Genomic DNA, 16,525 nt, shown 5'->3' with positions numbered 1-16,525 from the left:
CAAATGAATGTCAACCCCTTAGGTTTCAGCATACAGTAAATTTTTCTGATTCATTACCCAAAATCTTGTACCTCTTACCATTTTTGATATTTCCTTATAGTTCACAAATTTTATTTGGGTCAAAGGGGGAGGCAAAGACAAATTTGGTTAAGATAATTTATATTAATCGTTATTCAATCAGTTTTGTGCGATTACTTCAAAGACATCGAAAGAACATAGCTATCAAGAACACTTAATGATCTAAAAATCTCAATTGAATTACAACAAAAAACATTTAATGAAAATATTCTATAGGCGTTTATAGATTTTTATTTTTCTTTTATTTTGTTTTGGAATAACGTCTTGTATATAACTAGAGGTTGTTGGAACGGTAGAATTGCACACTTCTCAGTTAAAACGAATTAACAATGACTAACATTCACCCTTTTACTAAGGACTAAGATAAAAACCCTTGTTACCAAACTAATGGTTTAAAATTGTAATTTTAATAAAATTTTTATTAAGTAGTACAAAAAATAATTTAAATTTGTTGAAATTATAATTATGAATATGATTAAATTGAAAATTGTCCGTGATGAAATTGTTGAGTGTGGAGGTAATGGGTATTTTGACATTGAAAACCACTTAGAGTAATAATCAACATAGCTAATATTGTCTATTTCAAAATCGAACGCTAATCTCTAGTCTTTAAAATGATGACATGAGTCTTTTCAAAAATCCTCTGTCATTTTTCAGCTACTGAAAAACAAATTTTCACAATCTATTGTGTCTTTCAGTTCTATTAACTTTTATTTTTATATAAATTTTTTGGTAGGTTCTGGAAACGGTGATAAATTTGTCATTGAAACGTTAACAAGGGTTTTTGTCCAAGCTCTTAGATAAAGCGTTAATATTACTCTTAGTTAGTTTTAATCAAGAATAATAGGCAATTTCACCGCTTCAACAATTCCTATTTATGCATGTGGCGTCATTTCCAAACAAATGAAAAGAAGGAAAAAACAATTCGCCTCAAATGTATAGACCATATTTATAGATTTGTATGTATGCACGAAATTAAGGCACTTAGTCAAGACACATTGAGTAATCCTACAATCGATAATATTTATAATTATTATGACACAATAAATCTTATGGATGCGTGTTTTATTTAACAAACTGCAACCTGAATATTGAAAATTTAATATTGTTGTCTTATTTAATACTTATTACTGAAACAGACTATACTTGTGCTATATTCGATAATGCGCTATAAAAACTATAAGTACAACATTAAATAATATATCAATATCAATATATAACGCGACAATAAATATTTGGGGATTATATTGAAATGTTCCGGCCGATGTCAAATACTGAACCCTCCTCAATGGGTAAACAGTCAAATAAAAGGTTCAATCCGTGAACAATGTTTCAATACTCCCAATTTAGACATCGACCTATAACAGACCTTTATTAAATTGAGATTGCACTTTAATAAAAAGATTAAACAATTGTAATAATTAATGACAACTGTTAGGCCCTACGGAGAAAACGCAAAATGAAATTCTTAATTATTAATAATAATAAATCCGTAGCCCCAGTATTTTTTTATTGCACAATATGCTACACGAGTATTTTTTTTGGTATTGCCTTATAATATTGCTTTTGTTGAAATATTACTCGGACGGAAGTAAATGAAGTATTTGCCCTCTGAAAAATAGTTTTTTGGCCTGACGATTTATCGCTTAATATAAAGTTCATACTTACTTAAGTCTCTGATTTTTGATACTCTGATCAATACCTACCTTTCGCTTTTGAAAGTCTATAATCTTAACTAGAAGGGTCAGGAAAAACACACGTACCTACGACGTTCTTCCTACCCTCTTTAAAGTTACACTCACATCTATTAATTATATTCGATACATTTTCCAAATTATTGGCACTCAAAAAAATGTTTGTACTTTTAATAAAAAAGTATTAGTAAGAGAAATTAATATTATGTTATATGTATGCGTAAAACTAGTTCTAAATTTTTACTTGCAACGCATAGCTAGTAGCTAGGAAAATGACGTTTTTGAAAACTTTTGAATCGAGATTCTTAAACCAACTTCAACCCTAAGCTAATAACTACCGTCGCTTACCAGATGGACATGAGTTTATAATATTGGTACAATTATTCATAACATATAAGTACACAATACCAAAAACTACGCCTTAATAGAATTATTATAGCAGATGCTCAAGGTTTTCTGATATTGTTCATTAGTCTTTCTACAAGCAATAGAAATGAGCTAGATTTACTTTTGTTGGATACTCTTTTTGCTCACTGTTACCTAAATTTGAAGAGTAAGTATAGGTAATGAATTAATGATGAATTTGGACATAACTCAACATGCTTGAGTTTGAAAAACGGGACCTAACTCCGACAAAATGACAGACTTTTTCGGTTATTTTTCTTTATCTTATATCAAGTTTTGCAGCATACGAGAGTGAGCCCGACAGCGTTCCATGGCCATATTTAAACATTAACTAAAATTGTGTCTTGTTCTGGGTGTTAGATTTTTATGTTTATTTAGACGGTTTTCCCTTTATTTTGCCCATTAGTGAATTAAGGCCGTGGTGTTCTCAAATATAAGAAAAATACAGCCGAATTGATACTTACAAAAAGTTTAATTGAGACTCAGTCTGGGTCTGCGCACAGATTTGGTTCAATTTGTAATAAGTACCCACTTTACCATTTGCCCTTTTTGGTTCTCTAATGATTTATTACTCAACTTATGCGTTCTATTCTTTGGCCATGGTATTTTAAAAAGCTTTTTCGCAATGGATCAAGTTTTGTCTTTTTATATTAAGTAGTATTATAGAGGTCTGCGATGCAAACACCGTGGGAAATAAGCTTATTTCCTTATCGTTACGTACACAATTTGTAGAAAATGAAAGTATACAGAAGTCTACTGTGTTTCAAAATAATTTTTGAGTCGGTACACATCAAATATCGACTAAACAGTGGTCGAACAATGCCTGAAAGCCCTTTGCACATCTAAATCAGTGTAGTAAGCTCTACGCAAGCGTATAAAGTGTACACGTATGTTCATAATCACAGCTGATAGTTGCCAACGAAGGACGTACGTGGATTCCATCCTTTGTCACGATTAACCGTTCCATATGCATGATGTTTTCATAGATGGCAAAAAATGACTCTCTGTTAAATATTCGTCTATCATTGGAGCTTCGAAAAATACAGATTTTTTCAGGATTCACTGGCACTCCAGTCATCAATCAATCATCGTCAAGCATCATGTTCTTAAATAAGGAGTAGAACATTCCTCGGGAATGACGTCAAAATGACGCGTATGTGTTGACTTCAACATGGCCGTCAGGTGTTCATTGAAATATTTCGAAGTAATTCCCAGGAAACGTCCCATTTCCCCAGATTCAAGAATTTGACCCGTGGGGGATAACCAGGACGGAATACTTTGTTCTGCGTACGGTGATAATTTCCACGCAGGTTTTTTTGGATTGCTACATCTTCGTGGTAAAACTACCCAGTAAAATAACTCTAAACCTGCATCAGGCTCAGTGATTTTGCGCCCCTCATAAGACAACAAAAGTAAATCATGCTCACTCCCACCAAAATACAAAAAAGTGCTTTCCAATAAACTTAAATATGGCGACACAAATTAAAGTGAGATTATTGAAAAAAAGAATAGTAAATACACGTACAACATGTTAGTGTTTCAAGAGCTCCCAATCGCAGTTTAGTTGCGAAAAAAAAATTAGTCATAAACTCTAGTTATAACAGTGAAACGATAAAGGCATTTGCCTGCAATTGGATAGCTCTTGGTTAGTGATGTAGAAGTTAATCGACATACCGCTACCCCATAACTCTAGCAAAAATCCATGGTTCCCGCTTGATTTTGGGTTCCACGAAGACGGGTTAGTCGATTGGGTTGGCTTATTTTGATTGGACAACGGGTGGGGTGACGAGTGTTTGGTTAGCACCTTCGTAAAGCTGGCCCAATAATTGGTTAACAGGAAAAGAAAGAAAACAGATTGTTAGTATTTCTTTTTTGATTAAATGTGACTTTGTATTATTAATTCAGCTGATTCGACTCTCAAGACTTTTAGTGAAGGACAAGCAGTGACGGCAAATATGAGACGAATCCCAAAAAATTGCTTGGCAAATACCGATGTCATGTGGTTCGCTCAAATGATATCATAGTTTTCCCGCATAACAGAGACATTGGTATAAGCACAAATAAGACAATACAATATGAGTTCCCCAAAGAAATCAAGTGTTAATTCTTAAACTAAGCTGCATGTCCTTACTACTAGTGAACGCTTTAAAAATAACCAAGAATTAGATTGCACAAGATGTTCGACCTGAAATAACAATATAAGGCTGTTAGTGATGCTTCAGGCGTGATTTGTACAAACTCAATGAAACCAGTGATATGATGCATCATCATTAAAGTAGTGCAGAACATTCACACCCTCAGACTTGGTTATTCTTACTTCATTCACTCTCAAAAAATAACTCTATAGTTACTTGGCCATGTGTGGAATTATTACTGATTAAAAATTAGTTTAATGTGTGTTAATATTGCAATAGTTAATCAAATTTACTAAAAATACTGTCGTTAGGGACTATTAATTTAATAAAATGCAACGTGACTTAAACCGCATTTCTAGTCGACCGAGGGCACTTTGAAAATGTGGGACGTCAAATTGCCCCAAAAGTGAGGCACTTTGACGTATGAAAGAACTTGCGCAAATGCATCAATATTGACCTCAGTGGAGCAGAAATATGGTTAATGCTTTTAATAGAAATGAGTGCCTTTTGTACAAAAAAATCCAAAGGTACTTTCCACAAAAATAAAAGAATTGATGTAAGATTTTCGTATAAATATATTTTCCACATTGGCGCAAGTCAACAACATATACAAAAAAATATAATCATCAAGGTAAATAATATAAACGATTTAAATAACTACCTAAAAACCTATATACGACTTGAATATTTGTGTGCAAATTCGAGAGAAATTACTTTAAAGCTTCGAAGGAGTCGAGAAATAAGGGCCCAGAATTAAGACTGCAATAAGGACATGTTTGAGAGGCGACTAGCTGCCCTTTGGGCCAAAATTACTAAAAAACTCAAGAGGAGTAATTATATTCTATATAAGGATTAAAAAAAATCTGGACTAGGTAGTGCTGATGAGGTACTTAAACGCTTAAAAACTAAAAGTGGTAACCGTCCTGCGCTAAAAGGATGAATTTTAGGACCCTTCTTTTTTTTAGAAAAAAATGCCCTTCAATTTTGCACATATACCGAAAAAACTCTTATTAAAAGTGAAATTAACTAACCTTTTTTGAAATAGGGTTTTAAGAGAGCGCTCCCGCCCTCTGATAGGGATGTTCCCTTAACTGTCCCAGTCGCCGTTGCTTCGCAACAGCCGACGCACCTGCACATACAGAATCGTTATCATCTAGAAAAAAGAACTACAATACGGGCTGAACGAGTTTCCATTAAAAGAAAACGTTCGCTTGTAATAGGTTGAGCTGTATTTCTTGAGTGGATAGTGGTAACATATAACAGACATAAAAATTTGTTCGTGATGTACGTAATTGTATATTATGGCACAAAAGAAGATGGTCACTATTGAGGAAAATGGTGTGTTCAAGAAATAAAGCTCAAACCTTCGTGACGAGCTAGAATACAAAATACTACTTTGTAGCTACACTACTTCGACTTAAGAACAATTAAAGCATTCATATAATTTAAATCTATAATTCACCAATGTTCTGCATTATGTACAGATTTTTTTTGTTTTATATAGTTTTCTTTAAAGATGGACAAAAGTGCTATCGCTTCGTAATGCTTGATACTTTCATAGAATTCCGTACAATTTTGCCACCTTTAAATTTGAAAGAAATCGATTATTTTAACTACGCGTTACTCGAAACTTGACTCAGCATGCCGATAACAAAAGCAAAAAATGTATCGATTCCCCTCCTTTTTAAAATTTTTTTGATGAAATAAATAATAACCTTTAAAAATAAATGCAATGTAAAAATACGAGTAGAAAGTAACTATTATTTAACTATTAACTTATCACTAATCAAAATCAATCAATCTACAAAGTAAACTACCGATACTAGATGGGAACGGAGCTAGATTCGGCTTATCAATACGCAGTTACGTGACAGCTGCAATGAATGGAAGAAAACGTAAATAACCGCTAAATTCTAGTTTAAAGCCACGTATGGATTTGCAGCGTTCCTTGCAGCAAAACAATGGTCTGAGCTACGAGCTAGTCCGTACCCTACAAAAGTCGCATACAGACTTGCTCAATTCCTCCTAATAAAACGCTTCGAGCGCTGTGATGCGGACAACGCTCCAAAAGCCGCGTACGTTCTTGCTCAGTTGTGTATACAAAACGCTCAAAATACTGCAAGATTAACAAAGTCGTCGCAGCCGTAATCGTGACCGTGAAGATGTTCAGGAGCGTGCTGTTTTCGGTGTACATTGGAGCATTGTTCATGTTCCCAATAGCAAAATGTGCACTGGACTCGCGTATCTCAAATGTTTTACGGATCACACAGGCTTTAAACATGTTTCGTTTATTGACCAGTTGTATTTCTAAGTTGACCTGAGCCGAGAAGAACCATATGCGTTGGACATGGCATGGGAGGCATTATCACTAATTGGCGCTTTCAGACGTCAAAAATGCTATGGATCCTATTTTTACTTTACCCCTCTGTATAAATGCGATATTATACATAAGCAGCAACAGCAATAATAGCGGTTGTATCATCATCCATATGGTTGAACGCAAACTAATAACTGACACTGTCTGTTCGCCTGACAGCACTGAAAACACTGAAATGTTGCAGGCTTGATGGGTGGAAGCCGAGCAGAACTCAGAGAGATGTTTAGTTGCAAAGAGCAGAGCAAGACCGTACGCGGTGTTACTTTTTGCTGAGATTTGTAATAATTTCGTCACTATCGAGTCCAGCTTTAATGTTGAGATTTGAAGCCTGAAAATATACAGCGCACTAAACCAGCTAAGGCCCAAATTATTAATGTATTGTTAGCTTCAAGAGCGCCCCAATTTCCACAAAAACGATGAATCAGAGCTTAGGTGTGGGGCATATTCCTGATTCCTATGTAAAGTAACTTGAAGTTAAAGTTAACAGCACGTTAATAATTTGGCGCTAACTTATCTCCGAATCCTCTAGTTTAAAAATCCAATATTTACGCCTATAGAATCGCATATATTTCAATATCATTTTCTTTAAGTACTACTGGAGATGTATAAGCCAAAACGTGAGAAATTGACATCTTAATGGTATTTTTTGGTACTGAGTTATCTACAAAACTCAAAAACTTATTCGTGTATTTAGCACCATCAGATTCAAGCACAATGTAACGGTAGAATGTACATGAATTTGTTCAGCTACTATAATAATATAAACGCCAAAATTAAGTGCAATTTTTCTTTAGAACAAGTAGATAGTGGAGTATGCAGAAGTAAAATAAATATATACAGGAAAGTTTCAATGTAACTACTTATACCACCAAGAGAAATTTGAATCGCTTTACATGCGATAATTACACAGTTGTAAGTGACCTGGATTGCTAAATGTCTCTTTCAAACTCCACGAATATTATTAAAATAATGTTCTTTGCTGCTTGGTGATTTAAAAGAAAAAGAACCGACTTGCTTGTCTGTACTATAAATATGCAAACAAAATAATAATAAAAAAATGTAAAATAAAAAATTTGAAGTAAAAATAATGATCTGAAAACATTAAAATATTACATACAGTACGTAACGTTTAATAACCTGAATGGTTAGAAATTATCACAGAAAATATATACAGGGTGCTAGGTTTATGAGCTCCACCACTGGGATCTCAGTTACCTTAAGAGGTACCGGGCACGTGAATTAGGGCAAACTTGCACAATTTAAAGCTTAGTGAATATACGTTTTCAAATCGGCAGTGTTGTCAATACTTTTCTAATATCCGTAAAAAACTGAAATTTTCTGTTCTTCGTTTTTTAGTTATATGTCGGAAACGGTCCATTAAAAGGGGGTGCAGCCGAAATATTCTTAAGGGCATTTTTTGGAATCCTTTCTAAGAACATTCTCAGTTTTTTCCTTTTCTCTAAGTTTCCTAGGTATGAACTTTTAGTTTTTTTATGGCCTCCACATTCACACATGTCACAGATAATGTTGTTATATTGGCGCTCTAATTTAACCGACCTCGTATTTCTCAAGATTACTCAGATTCCAACGGTGGGGCTCTTAAAACTGGAACCCTGTATTAAAAAAAAATGTAAAAATTGTGACTAAGTTTTTTAGAGTCGATCATATTCGCCGACATCAGAAACATCCTAAACGCCTTAAACCTATTAACAAAAATCCTATTTATACACGAGAATGAAAACCGAAATGACAGTGCAGTACGTCAGAAACAGGCACTAATCGACCCGTTTTATTAATAATAATACGACTATGTATACAAAAACTTGAAACACTTACAACTACCCCAATTTTTTACGTTTAGAGGAGTGTATGAAATCGATTGGAGCCCCGTTACTGTATACGCACCTAAAATGAGAAAGGGGCACTTCAATACGATCAAACTATGAATTTAAGTTTGAAAATTTTGTCCTTAACGCAGAAATAAGCACATTGATTGTGAAGTAACAAAATTTATTACTTCATAGTCAGGGAAATTTCCAAGGAAATCTGCTTTTCGGCTATTCCATTAATTATTTACTTTTAAGTGAAATAATATTAGAAGGAAACAAATAGAAACAACTAGGTCGAAGGCTAGTATCCCTACCGACATTGAACCCCACTGTTTGGCTCAATGAGAAAAGAAATTTGAAAAAGTTATCTAACAGGCGCTATACATAGAACCTAACTGTATGGAAGAAATTCTATTCATTGACCTTATTAAGCAGAAGATTTAGTTTGCCCCCTCCTCAAGTCTCACCCCCTAAACTACTACTTATCATAGACTATCTACGAGGTGGATAATAGTAATACGGGGCCCCCGGCCACTGATAACACATAAAAATTGGGGAAACGAGTCAACGAGCAAACAACCCACCAGAATGATCGGCAGTGGCGTATTCCGTGATGAGGGGGCTGGCGGCCAGTGCCGTGTAATTCGTGTAGTCCGCATAAGGGGCGTAGATCAGACCGTGAGGGTCACCAGGCGACAGCAGGGACCTAAAGTTTTCGTTCCATCTTAGAGGAAGAATTTCAACAAATGTAGTAATTCATTGTTATACACATTAAACATTACGACAGAGAAAATAAAACAGTTTTTACCTAATGGGTTAGCTCCGTTGGGTGGCTGTTAAAGAGGCATATTAGTATTGGGAACGAATTATGTACTATTTAGATATACAAGGTGTCCCGAAATTGAATGCGTTAGAAAATAAATTTAAATAAACGTATGGGACGAGAATTGCTTAGTTTCCGAAATATATGGCGCCGAAACTTAATTTTTCCTTTCGCTTTTGCTGTATAGCTTTTACAGTTTTTGAGATATTTAGTTCATACTTTTAATGAATCTACGTCAATCTTAGCGTACCTTACACTACAATTAAAATAATAAATACACACTACACGGTAATAAATAAATAAGTCGCTCTTCAAAAAGAATTTAAATGCGCGAGTCTTACTTTTATGCTCAATAATGGCAAGGTATATAATTATCAAAATTGAAGCATTCAGTAGATTTAAAAAAAGAGTTATTTATTTCATAGAGCAAAAAAGCGGCAAATGTATTGCTGCACGAATGTTCATAGCCGAGTCAAAAACAAGACTACGAGTATTAGGCAGAAAATGTGCGTTTTCGCCAAGTAAAACCTGTAATTTTTTTCTCACCAATTAAAATTATTTTTTCAGTTGATTTTTGTACACATCTTATATGCATTTGGTTTTTTAAAACTTTTTACTGCCCAGGCAGTAAAAGGGCTACATTACTTCATAGGCATTACACGTTACAGCCCGTTTCGTGTCGCTAAAAAGTTCCGTTTTCTGTTAATCGGAGAAAAAATAGTTATTTTCAGGTAGGAATTTAAAGTATGCGAAAGAAAAAAAGTGGGTGATACGTTAACTATGCGGTTCGCCATTTTGTTTGGGTCGATGGGTGGCCCACTTCTTCATTCGGTATTTATCACGGGATCTGAGAAGTTCGTTCATGACTTGGGATCGTCCGACTTTTCGTAGTCTGATAACATGGACTAACTTTCAGTTGACCACACCGGTATATGTACATTCTTCTTGTCTTTTAAGATGACTATTATACAAACGATAAAGCGGTGATCATTATCACTAAAAAGGTTGAATAATTTAAATCTTGGCACCGACTTCAAGCTCAAACTTATTAACGTTCAGAAATTAGTATTTTTCATTTTGAAGGTAATATATATGAGTAAATAATTGAAATTGACGTAGGTACTTTAAAAATATGCCCTTCATCCCTCAAAAATCAAGGAAAAACAGTATGAAACACCCTGCATGTCCGAATCTTCTTTCTAATCTAAAAATCTAATTCTTATTTTTGAATCTCAAAAATTAGGATCACTTTCTAGGAAAAGTCCAATAAAAAACAGTAACGAAATATTTTCAAGGCACTGTGGGAAAAGTTCATTAATACTGATACATGTAACTATTCGAAACCTGAAAGACCCTTTCAATATTATTTTTACAATATGAAGAATATCAAATTAGGACCTACATCGAAGATTTCTCCACGATCCTAGGAATAAATACTTCAATAAATTGTTTATTGTAAAATTGTTGTACTTGAGCTTTTAGAGATCAATATTTCGCTATTTTTTAATGATTTTCTATAAACTTTCTCAAATAATTGCTTGCAGAAACGGAGAAAAAGCTTCAGGTTAAATTTTATTTATAGATCTACGACGAAGACATTTCCTGAGCCAACATAAATTAGAAACGATTTTTCTTTCTTCTAAAATTTTGGTTCGCTAATTTTAACAAGACTCTTGTTTTTGTACAGAAGCTTCTACAAACCGACTTTTCTTCATAATACCCCAATAAATACAAACATTTTTTAGAATGTTTTTTTATCCAAATAATCTATCAGAGGTTGCTCTTTTTGACCGAGAATTTTTAGGAGATCTACTCTTCACAGATTTTCCAAAGAATTGTCTTGAGACATATTTCTCCCCATACAGCAATCGTTTCGTACCTGAAATATATATATTTTTGATGATTTTTTACTGTCTTGCGTTGAAACCGAACGGAAGAATATAGATACAGACCATGACAGCAGTGCACCGCCATATATTCCTCCACGCGAACTGTTTAAATTTTTTTATTGAACGTTTTCCTTAAAACAACCGTCAAAAAAACGTAAAAAAGAAGTGGCAAGTCTCTTACCCAGGTGGCGCAGACCCATTTAATATGCTGGCCGCCGTCGTGGGTACTGACATACGGGGGCTGAGTATTAAGGGGGCCCCCAAGGGAGCCTGTGCCCTAAGAGGCGTCCCCAATCCAGGAATAGCGGGCGACAAAAGCCTCTGGGTTTCGACGGCAGCGGCGGCTACACGCCGCCACTCTTCGTCCGCCGCTGCAAGAGTGGAGAGGTCTACATCAGTGGTGACTGAACTCGGGTTTAGCCAGAGATCTGTTATGGTTATTGTTAGTATCAAGCCAAATGAAACATATGCGGAATGTTAAACAGAATTGAAAAGAGCATGTGGCGACAAAGACCATCCGTCAGACAATTTGTAGGCAGATTTTTAAGAACAAATGTAAAATTTACAACTAAAACTGATTCGAAAACAAAGATACAGCACTGAACAGGCTATGTGGGCTTTTCTAGCAATTTCTTTGCTTTGCTTGCATAAACTGCTGGACACATCAAACGGGACAAACATCAATTCCTATTTTCTAAGTAACAAAATCATCTTAACATATGTTTGGCTCGTTTGCTTAATCAAGAATTTTATTTGCAGGAACACTGAGTGCATACGGGAAATAGCAGTGTTTTACTGCAGTCGTTGCATTTCGCTGTGGCGCTGACTTAAAGTGGCAAAGCTTATTTTGGTACTACACCGTAAAGCCGGAACTTTCCGTCTCTAATTTTCTGGAGATCAAGTAACAGCTGCTTATCAAATCAAACTGCCGGACGAAAAGCAGTCAGGCTTCAAGGCAGTCCTAGATTCTTGATATGCGAGTCGAGTGATTCCGCATTCGAATGACGTAAAGATGACATGCTCTTCGTACTATTTTTATTCATACTATTATTATAAAGATTCTTCAAAATGCGTCATTTTGAAATCATGCGAATCAGAATCGCTTGAACCGCGCTGTTTTACTAGTCTACGAATGGTCTTTGCTACGGTTGAAAATCAAATTAAAGCAATATTAGTGAATTAAGCTATGTAGCATATAAATGAATACCTGTGGCTGAGGCGGCCTTTGAACTCGAATCCCTGTACGTTCCGTTAATTATTGCCAATTCCATTAATTGCCTCTTCTTTAATTCATCTTCTCCTTCGGCTTGCTAGAATACAAATTACGCGCGTTACAAAGTTGCAACTTTTCTTGCTGTGCCTTAAACCTTAATTTTATATTTCAGCTGGAGCTTGAAAATTTTCTTAGAAACGGTAATGATATTTGAAAATGGCCGACATTGTTATTCACTACGCACATACCAACATACGTCGGCTATAGTACGAAGCGATTTAGAATACAGACATGAAAATATATGGGTAATAACACCAGGAATGTTTAAATAACTTTCGGAATCTGGGTTTCTTTTATAGCTGCTTTGTTACTAAATTTAGGATGTAGGTGATCGTAAAACTGAGGTAAAATCAACGTTTTTTTTTAAACAAACAGCTCACTTACTGGCACGAGTAACTTTTTCACTTCTTCTACTGCCCTGGCCAACTTCACTTGTGCCCGGTTTTCCGTGTCTTCTACAGTGAGAAGGACGTGTAACTCGTCGGACAAGTGCTCCCAATTCGGCTTGCCTCTGTTTTGATCCTCCTGTAATAGCGAAAAACAAGACCCAAAATAACGTCGGAGTTAGCAAACGTACAACAGGTATGAACTAATGAAATTTTCTAGGAGATATTCATCAACATCAAACAATAAATTGGGCTTAACGTCCCGAGCCGAACTTAATTTCGTCGCTTCATTTTGTAAACACCGGCGACAAATATTTCCTCAATAAAAATGCCTCCAGTGTGTCAATATGTTCAACTTAATTTAGTACCTGCATCCAGGATCTAAAATTAAATTCTTTAGAGGTGTGAAACTGATACTTTTTGGCCTTATAAATTCCCCTTTAATTTTCAATTTCGGAGCATGAAAGAGCTTCAAATTCTAGAATCTGACGCAAGTCTGTATGTGCAAGTTGGCCTATATCCAAGAACAAAATAGGGAAAAACTCAAAACATCATTTTTCTCTTTCGGAATATTTCTCCAAAGCTCTTAAAATCCGACAAGTAATGAGTAGTGTCATACTAATTGGCCGGCTGAGGTTTCCTGAAGCTATTTCAGTCTATTGCTTCTATTTCAACTTCCCTGCAGGTTTTTTTAGTGTACATTTTTAATCACACATACATTAGACAGGTATAGTCAACAGCTCAAGACCTACGCTCAGCGTTGGAGCAAAACATTTATGTAAATAGAATAATCAATTAGAAGGAAAACAAAGGAATTGGCGTCTGTAGTCTAACCACATATGTCGGGTACGTCCAAATTGAGAATTCGAGACGAATTAAGTGGTTACACACCTTCTTTTTATCCCTCATACTGCCCTTCCCCCGCACCATGATTTTACAGCCGGTTTCTTGTTCTAATTGTTTGGCCGTCATGCCTCGAGGGCCCAGGATCCTTCCCACGAAGTTGAACTGAAAGTGAGAAAGAATTTAATTATGTCACGGTTAAGTCTTAAAAAGTCTTAAAATGTCTTAAAATTTACGAAAACATGAAAACCGTACGACTGCATAAAGATGTGTGGGAAATAATTTGAAAAATTCGAATTCTCAGGTGGTAAAGTTGGAAATAAAAAATGTTAATTATCACCTGCGGTACCCATGCAACATGTTCTTGCATTGACATTGCTGCATTGTTGCAAAAAGAAAACTTATTTATTCGCAATCGACTTTTGCCTTAAATGTGTTATTTATGGCGTATTCTTCTATGAATTTATGTGTGTTTGAAGTGGAAAAACGTTAAACAATGGCAGATCTGTGACTGGGCAGTTCAAGATCCTTTGCTCGTTTGACCAGAACGCAAAATTGTAAAACGAAACTAAAAACTATAAATAAATTGGCGGCAGGAAAAAAGATACAATGTGTCGCTCAGATCAAGTTAATGGATATTCGGGTATTCTTTCCCAAGATAATTTCATAGACACGACGACATCTGAGCAGAGCTCTTCACTATATCCATGTAAATTACCAGGCAGGAAAAACCGTGCCTAAAGACTAATAATATGCCAATGTCCTGGTGACTTTCCCAAAAATATTTTCCACGGAAATGGAGAAATGGCTCCTGTTACAAATGCACAACCAATTCTGATCTTTCAAAAACTTACATCTGGATGCTCTTTTACGGGAACGTAGACTTTTTCCGTAAGGGTGGTTACCTGGCCTTCAGGTTCTGGTAGCACTAAGGGCTCTTTCTTCACTCCGTTTATTTGAAACAGACTGGCTCTAACTTTCGCGATTTCTGAAACAAAACATTAATTCAATTAACGCTCTGCTTGGAGCATGCATATTATCAAGGAATCGGTTACACAATTCTATGTCGCATGCCAAATCTGAGAAACAGTCTACCTGAAAATGATGAATGTAAAGTACCTCGGTAAGTATTAAAAACTTTGTTAAGCTTTAGATAATTAGTACCAACTTATGATAAAAAAGATGGGTAACGAATGTACTTGTAAGATATTTTTGCTTATCGGCTTTAATAGGATTTGTGCTTAAGTTGAATGACAGCAAAGCTCCTTAACTTAAATCGTTGATTGACAGCATCTTGTAAGAATCTATAATGCTCGGTTACCTCCAATCCGGGAGAAAAATTCCTCACATGATTATCGAATTCAACAATATACGAAATATTATGTGGCTGCATGCCCATCACCACACAATAACCAATAACATAAACTTTTCTCCACGACAACAGCAAACCGACCCATTGACCTCAATGTCCCATCTGCTCTTGTTTGCCTCGCATTAACTAGTATTTTCCAAACTAGACCGATCATTCGGTACCATCGGCCTATACACAGCGGAAAAAACCAAATTCCGCCTTTGGACAAAATCTCCGGGTTTTAGATCTGGCCGATATAAGGGAAGTTGCCCGTCCAGATGGTCAATCTTGACACCCACTTCCTCGTGCAATGGGTGACGAGAGATATTTACGCGGCGCCGTTGGTACTGTTCGGTCGACCTACAGTAGCGTCGATTGTTTCTGGGTTTACTTAATTAAATGCGGCAATAAATTACTGAATATTAATTAATTGATTGTTTATGTGAGATTTGAAGCGATTAGGAACTTGGATATGTCCGTAATGGTAATCAAGAATGATTGATGCGTATAGGTAGTACGCCTAAATATGACGTCACCCGCACTTTAAAACTGTACCTGCATTAAGAAGTACTGATATACTTATTTAATCAACGGTAACAACACGAATTTGCATTGAATGCTTTATTGATATACATCAGCAATCAAATATCCCTTCCCCGAGAGAGTACTAAGAAGAATGCCGTGTGGTATGATAAAGTCGTACCCTGATTACCTTCCAGATCGTACGGTACACACAGTAAATGTACGAATACATTGTTATGCAATACCAATATTAACGAGTTCAGGTGAAGAACTTTAACGATACTACATAATAGTGTAACGCGAAAATCAGTATCAAAATATCTCGGAAATTAGCGAAGATTAAATTATTATATATCTTGTGGCCAATTGGTCTACAAAGTTTTGAGATGTCCATAATAAATAAGTGAAAAATGGCAGATGTCCTTGGGTCCTTTAGAGTTGAGAATGTTCTTGAGTGAAATTTAGAAATGATTAAAATGCAGTTTTCTGCTAAAGCCGATTAATTTGGATCTTATATTGACTCTGAATATCTCAGTTGAGGGTCAGAAATCTGAATGCAGTTTGAAAAAATCTTTGTTAAAAAAAAAGCTATTTAATAATCATCAAAATTTATATAGGAACCAAAGCGAATCAGTGTCTCGGATGGAATTCGATATATTTTTTGAGAAGTTTGAAAAACCAGAGAGAATATTTGATAGTTTTAACTATCCGAAAGATTATAAAACAGTCTTTAATAACATTTCCATTTCAAGTGAATAAAGAAAGTGTAAATGAGTTAGGTACAGTAAACCTAATAGGATATTTCTGTACAGTGACCTCACAATCGTGGCTGGCCACTGTTCAAACATTAAAGTCCAGACTTGGGATTCTTTTCAAATCTGGTTTTTGTTAGCATGGCATAAGTGCATCTTTTTCCATTG

General features: G+C 35.4%; 1 protein-coding gene across 8 annotated transcripts in view; it reads right to left on the bottom strand.

The window, feature by feature from the left end:
• Positions 1-16,525, bottom strand: part of how (protein held out wings) — an 89,981-nt gene that overhangs the window by 52,101 nt on the left and 21,355 nt on the right. The window contains exons 2-9 of one of the 8 annotated variants that reach the window (XM_066396024.1): positions 14,587-14,720; positions 13,781-13,897; positions 12,888-13,028; positions 12,438-12,540; positions 11,412-11,658; positions 9,103-9,242; positions 5,344-5,441; positions 143-3,991 (exon numbers count right to left, since the gene is read on the bottom strand). In XM_066396024.1, the coding sequence (XP_066252121.1) occupies positions 5,362-5,441; positions 9,103-9,242; positions 11,412-11,658; positions 12,438-12,540; positions 12,888-13,028; positions 13,781-13,897; positions 14,587-14,720 (962 nt within the window). In that variant the 3' untranslated portion in view covers positions 143-3,991; positions 5,344-5,361. Of the gene's footprint in view, positions 1-142; positions 3,992-4,869; positions 5,442-8,295; positions 9,243-11,411; positions 11,659-12,437; positions 12,541-12,887; positions 13,029-13,780; positions 13,898-14,586; positions 14,721-16,525 lie in introns of those variants that run through there. The other 7 variants (XM_066396023.1, XM_066396028.1, XM_066396025.1 and 4 more) reach the window with 7 other exon arrangements.

This window comes from Euwallacea similis, chromosome 13 (assembly GCF_039881205.1).
Source record: "Euwallacea similis isolate ESF13 chromosome 13, ESF131.1, whole genome shotgun sequence".
Classification (NCBI taxonomy): domain Eukaryota; kingdom Metazoa; phylum Arthropoda; class Insecta; order Coleoptera; family Curculionidae; genus Euwallacea; species Euwallacea similis.
This window is presented reverse-complemented; position numbering and strand designations above follow the sequence as displayed.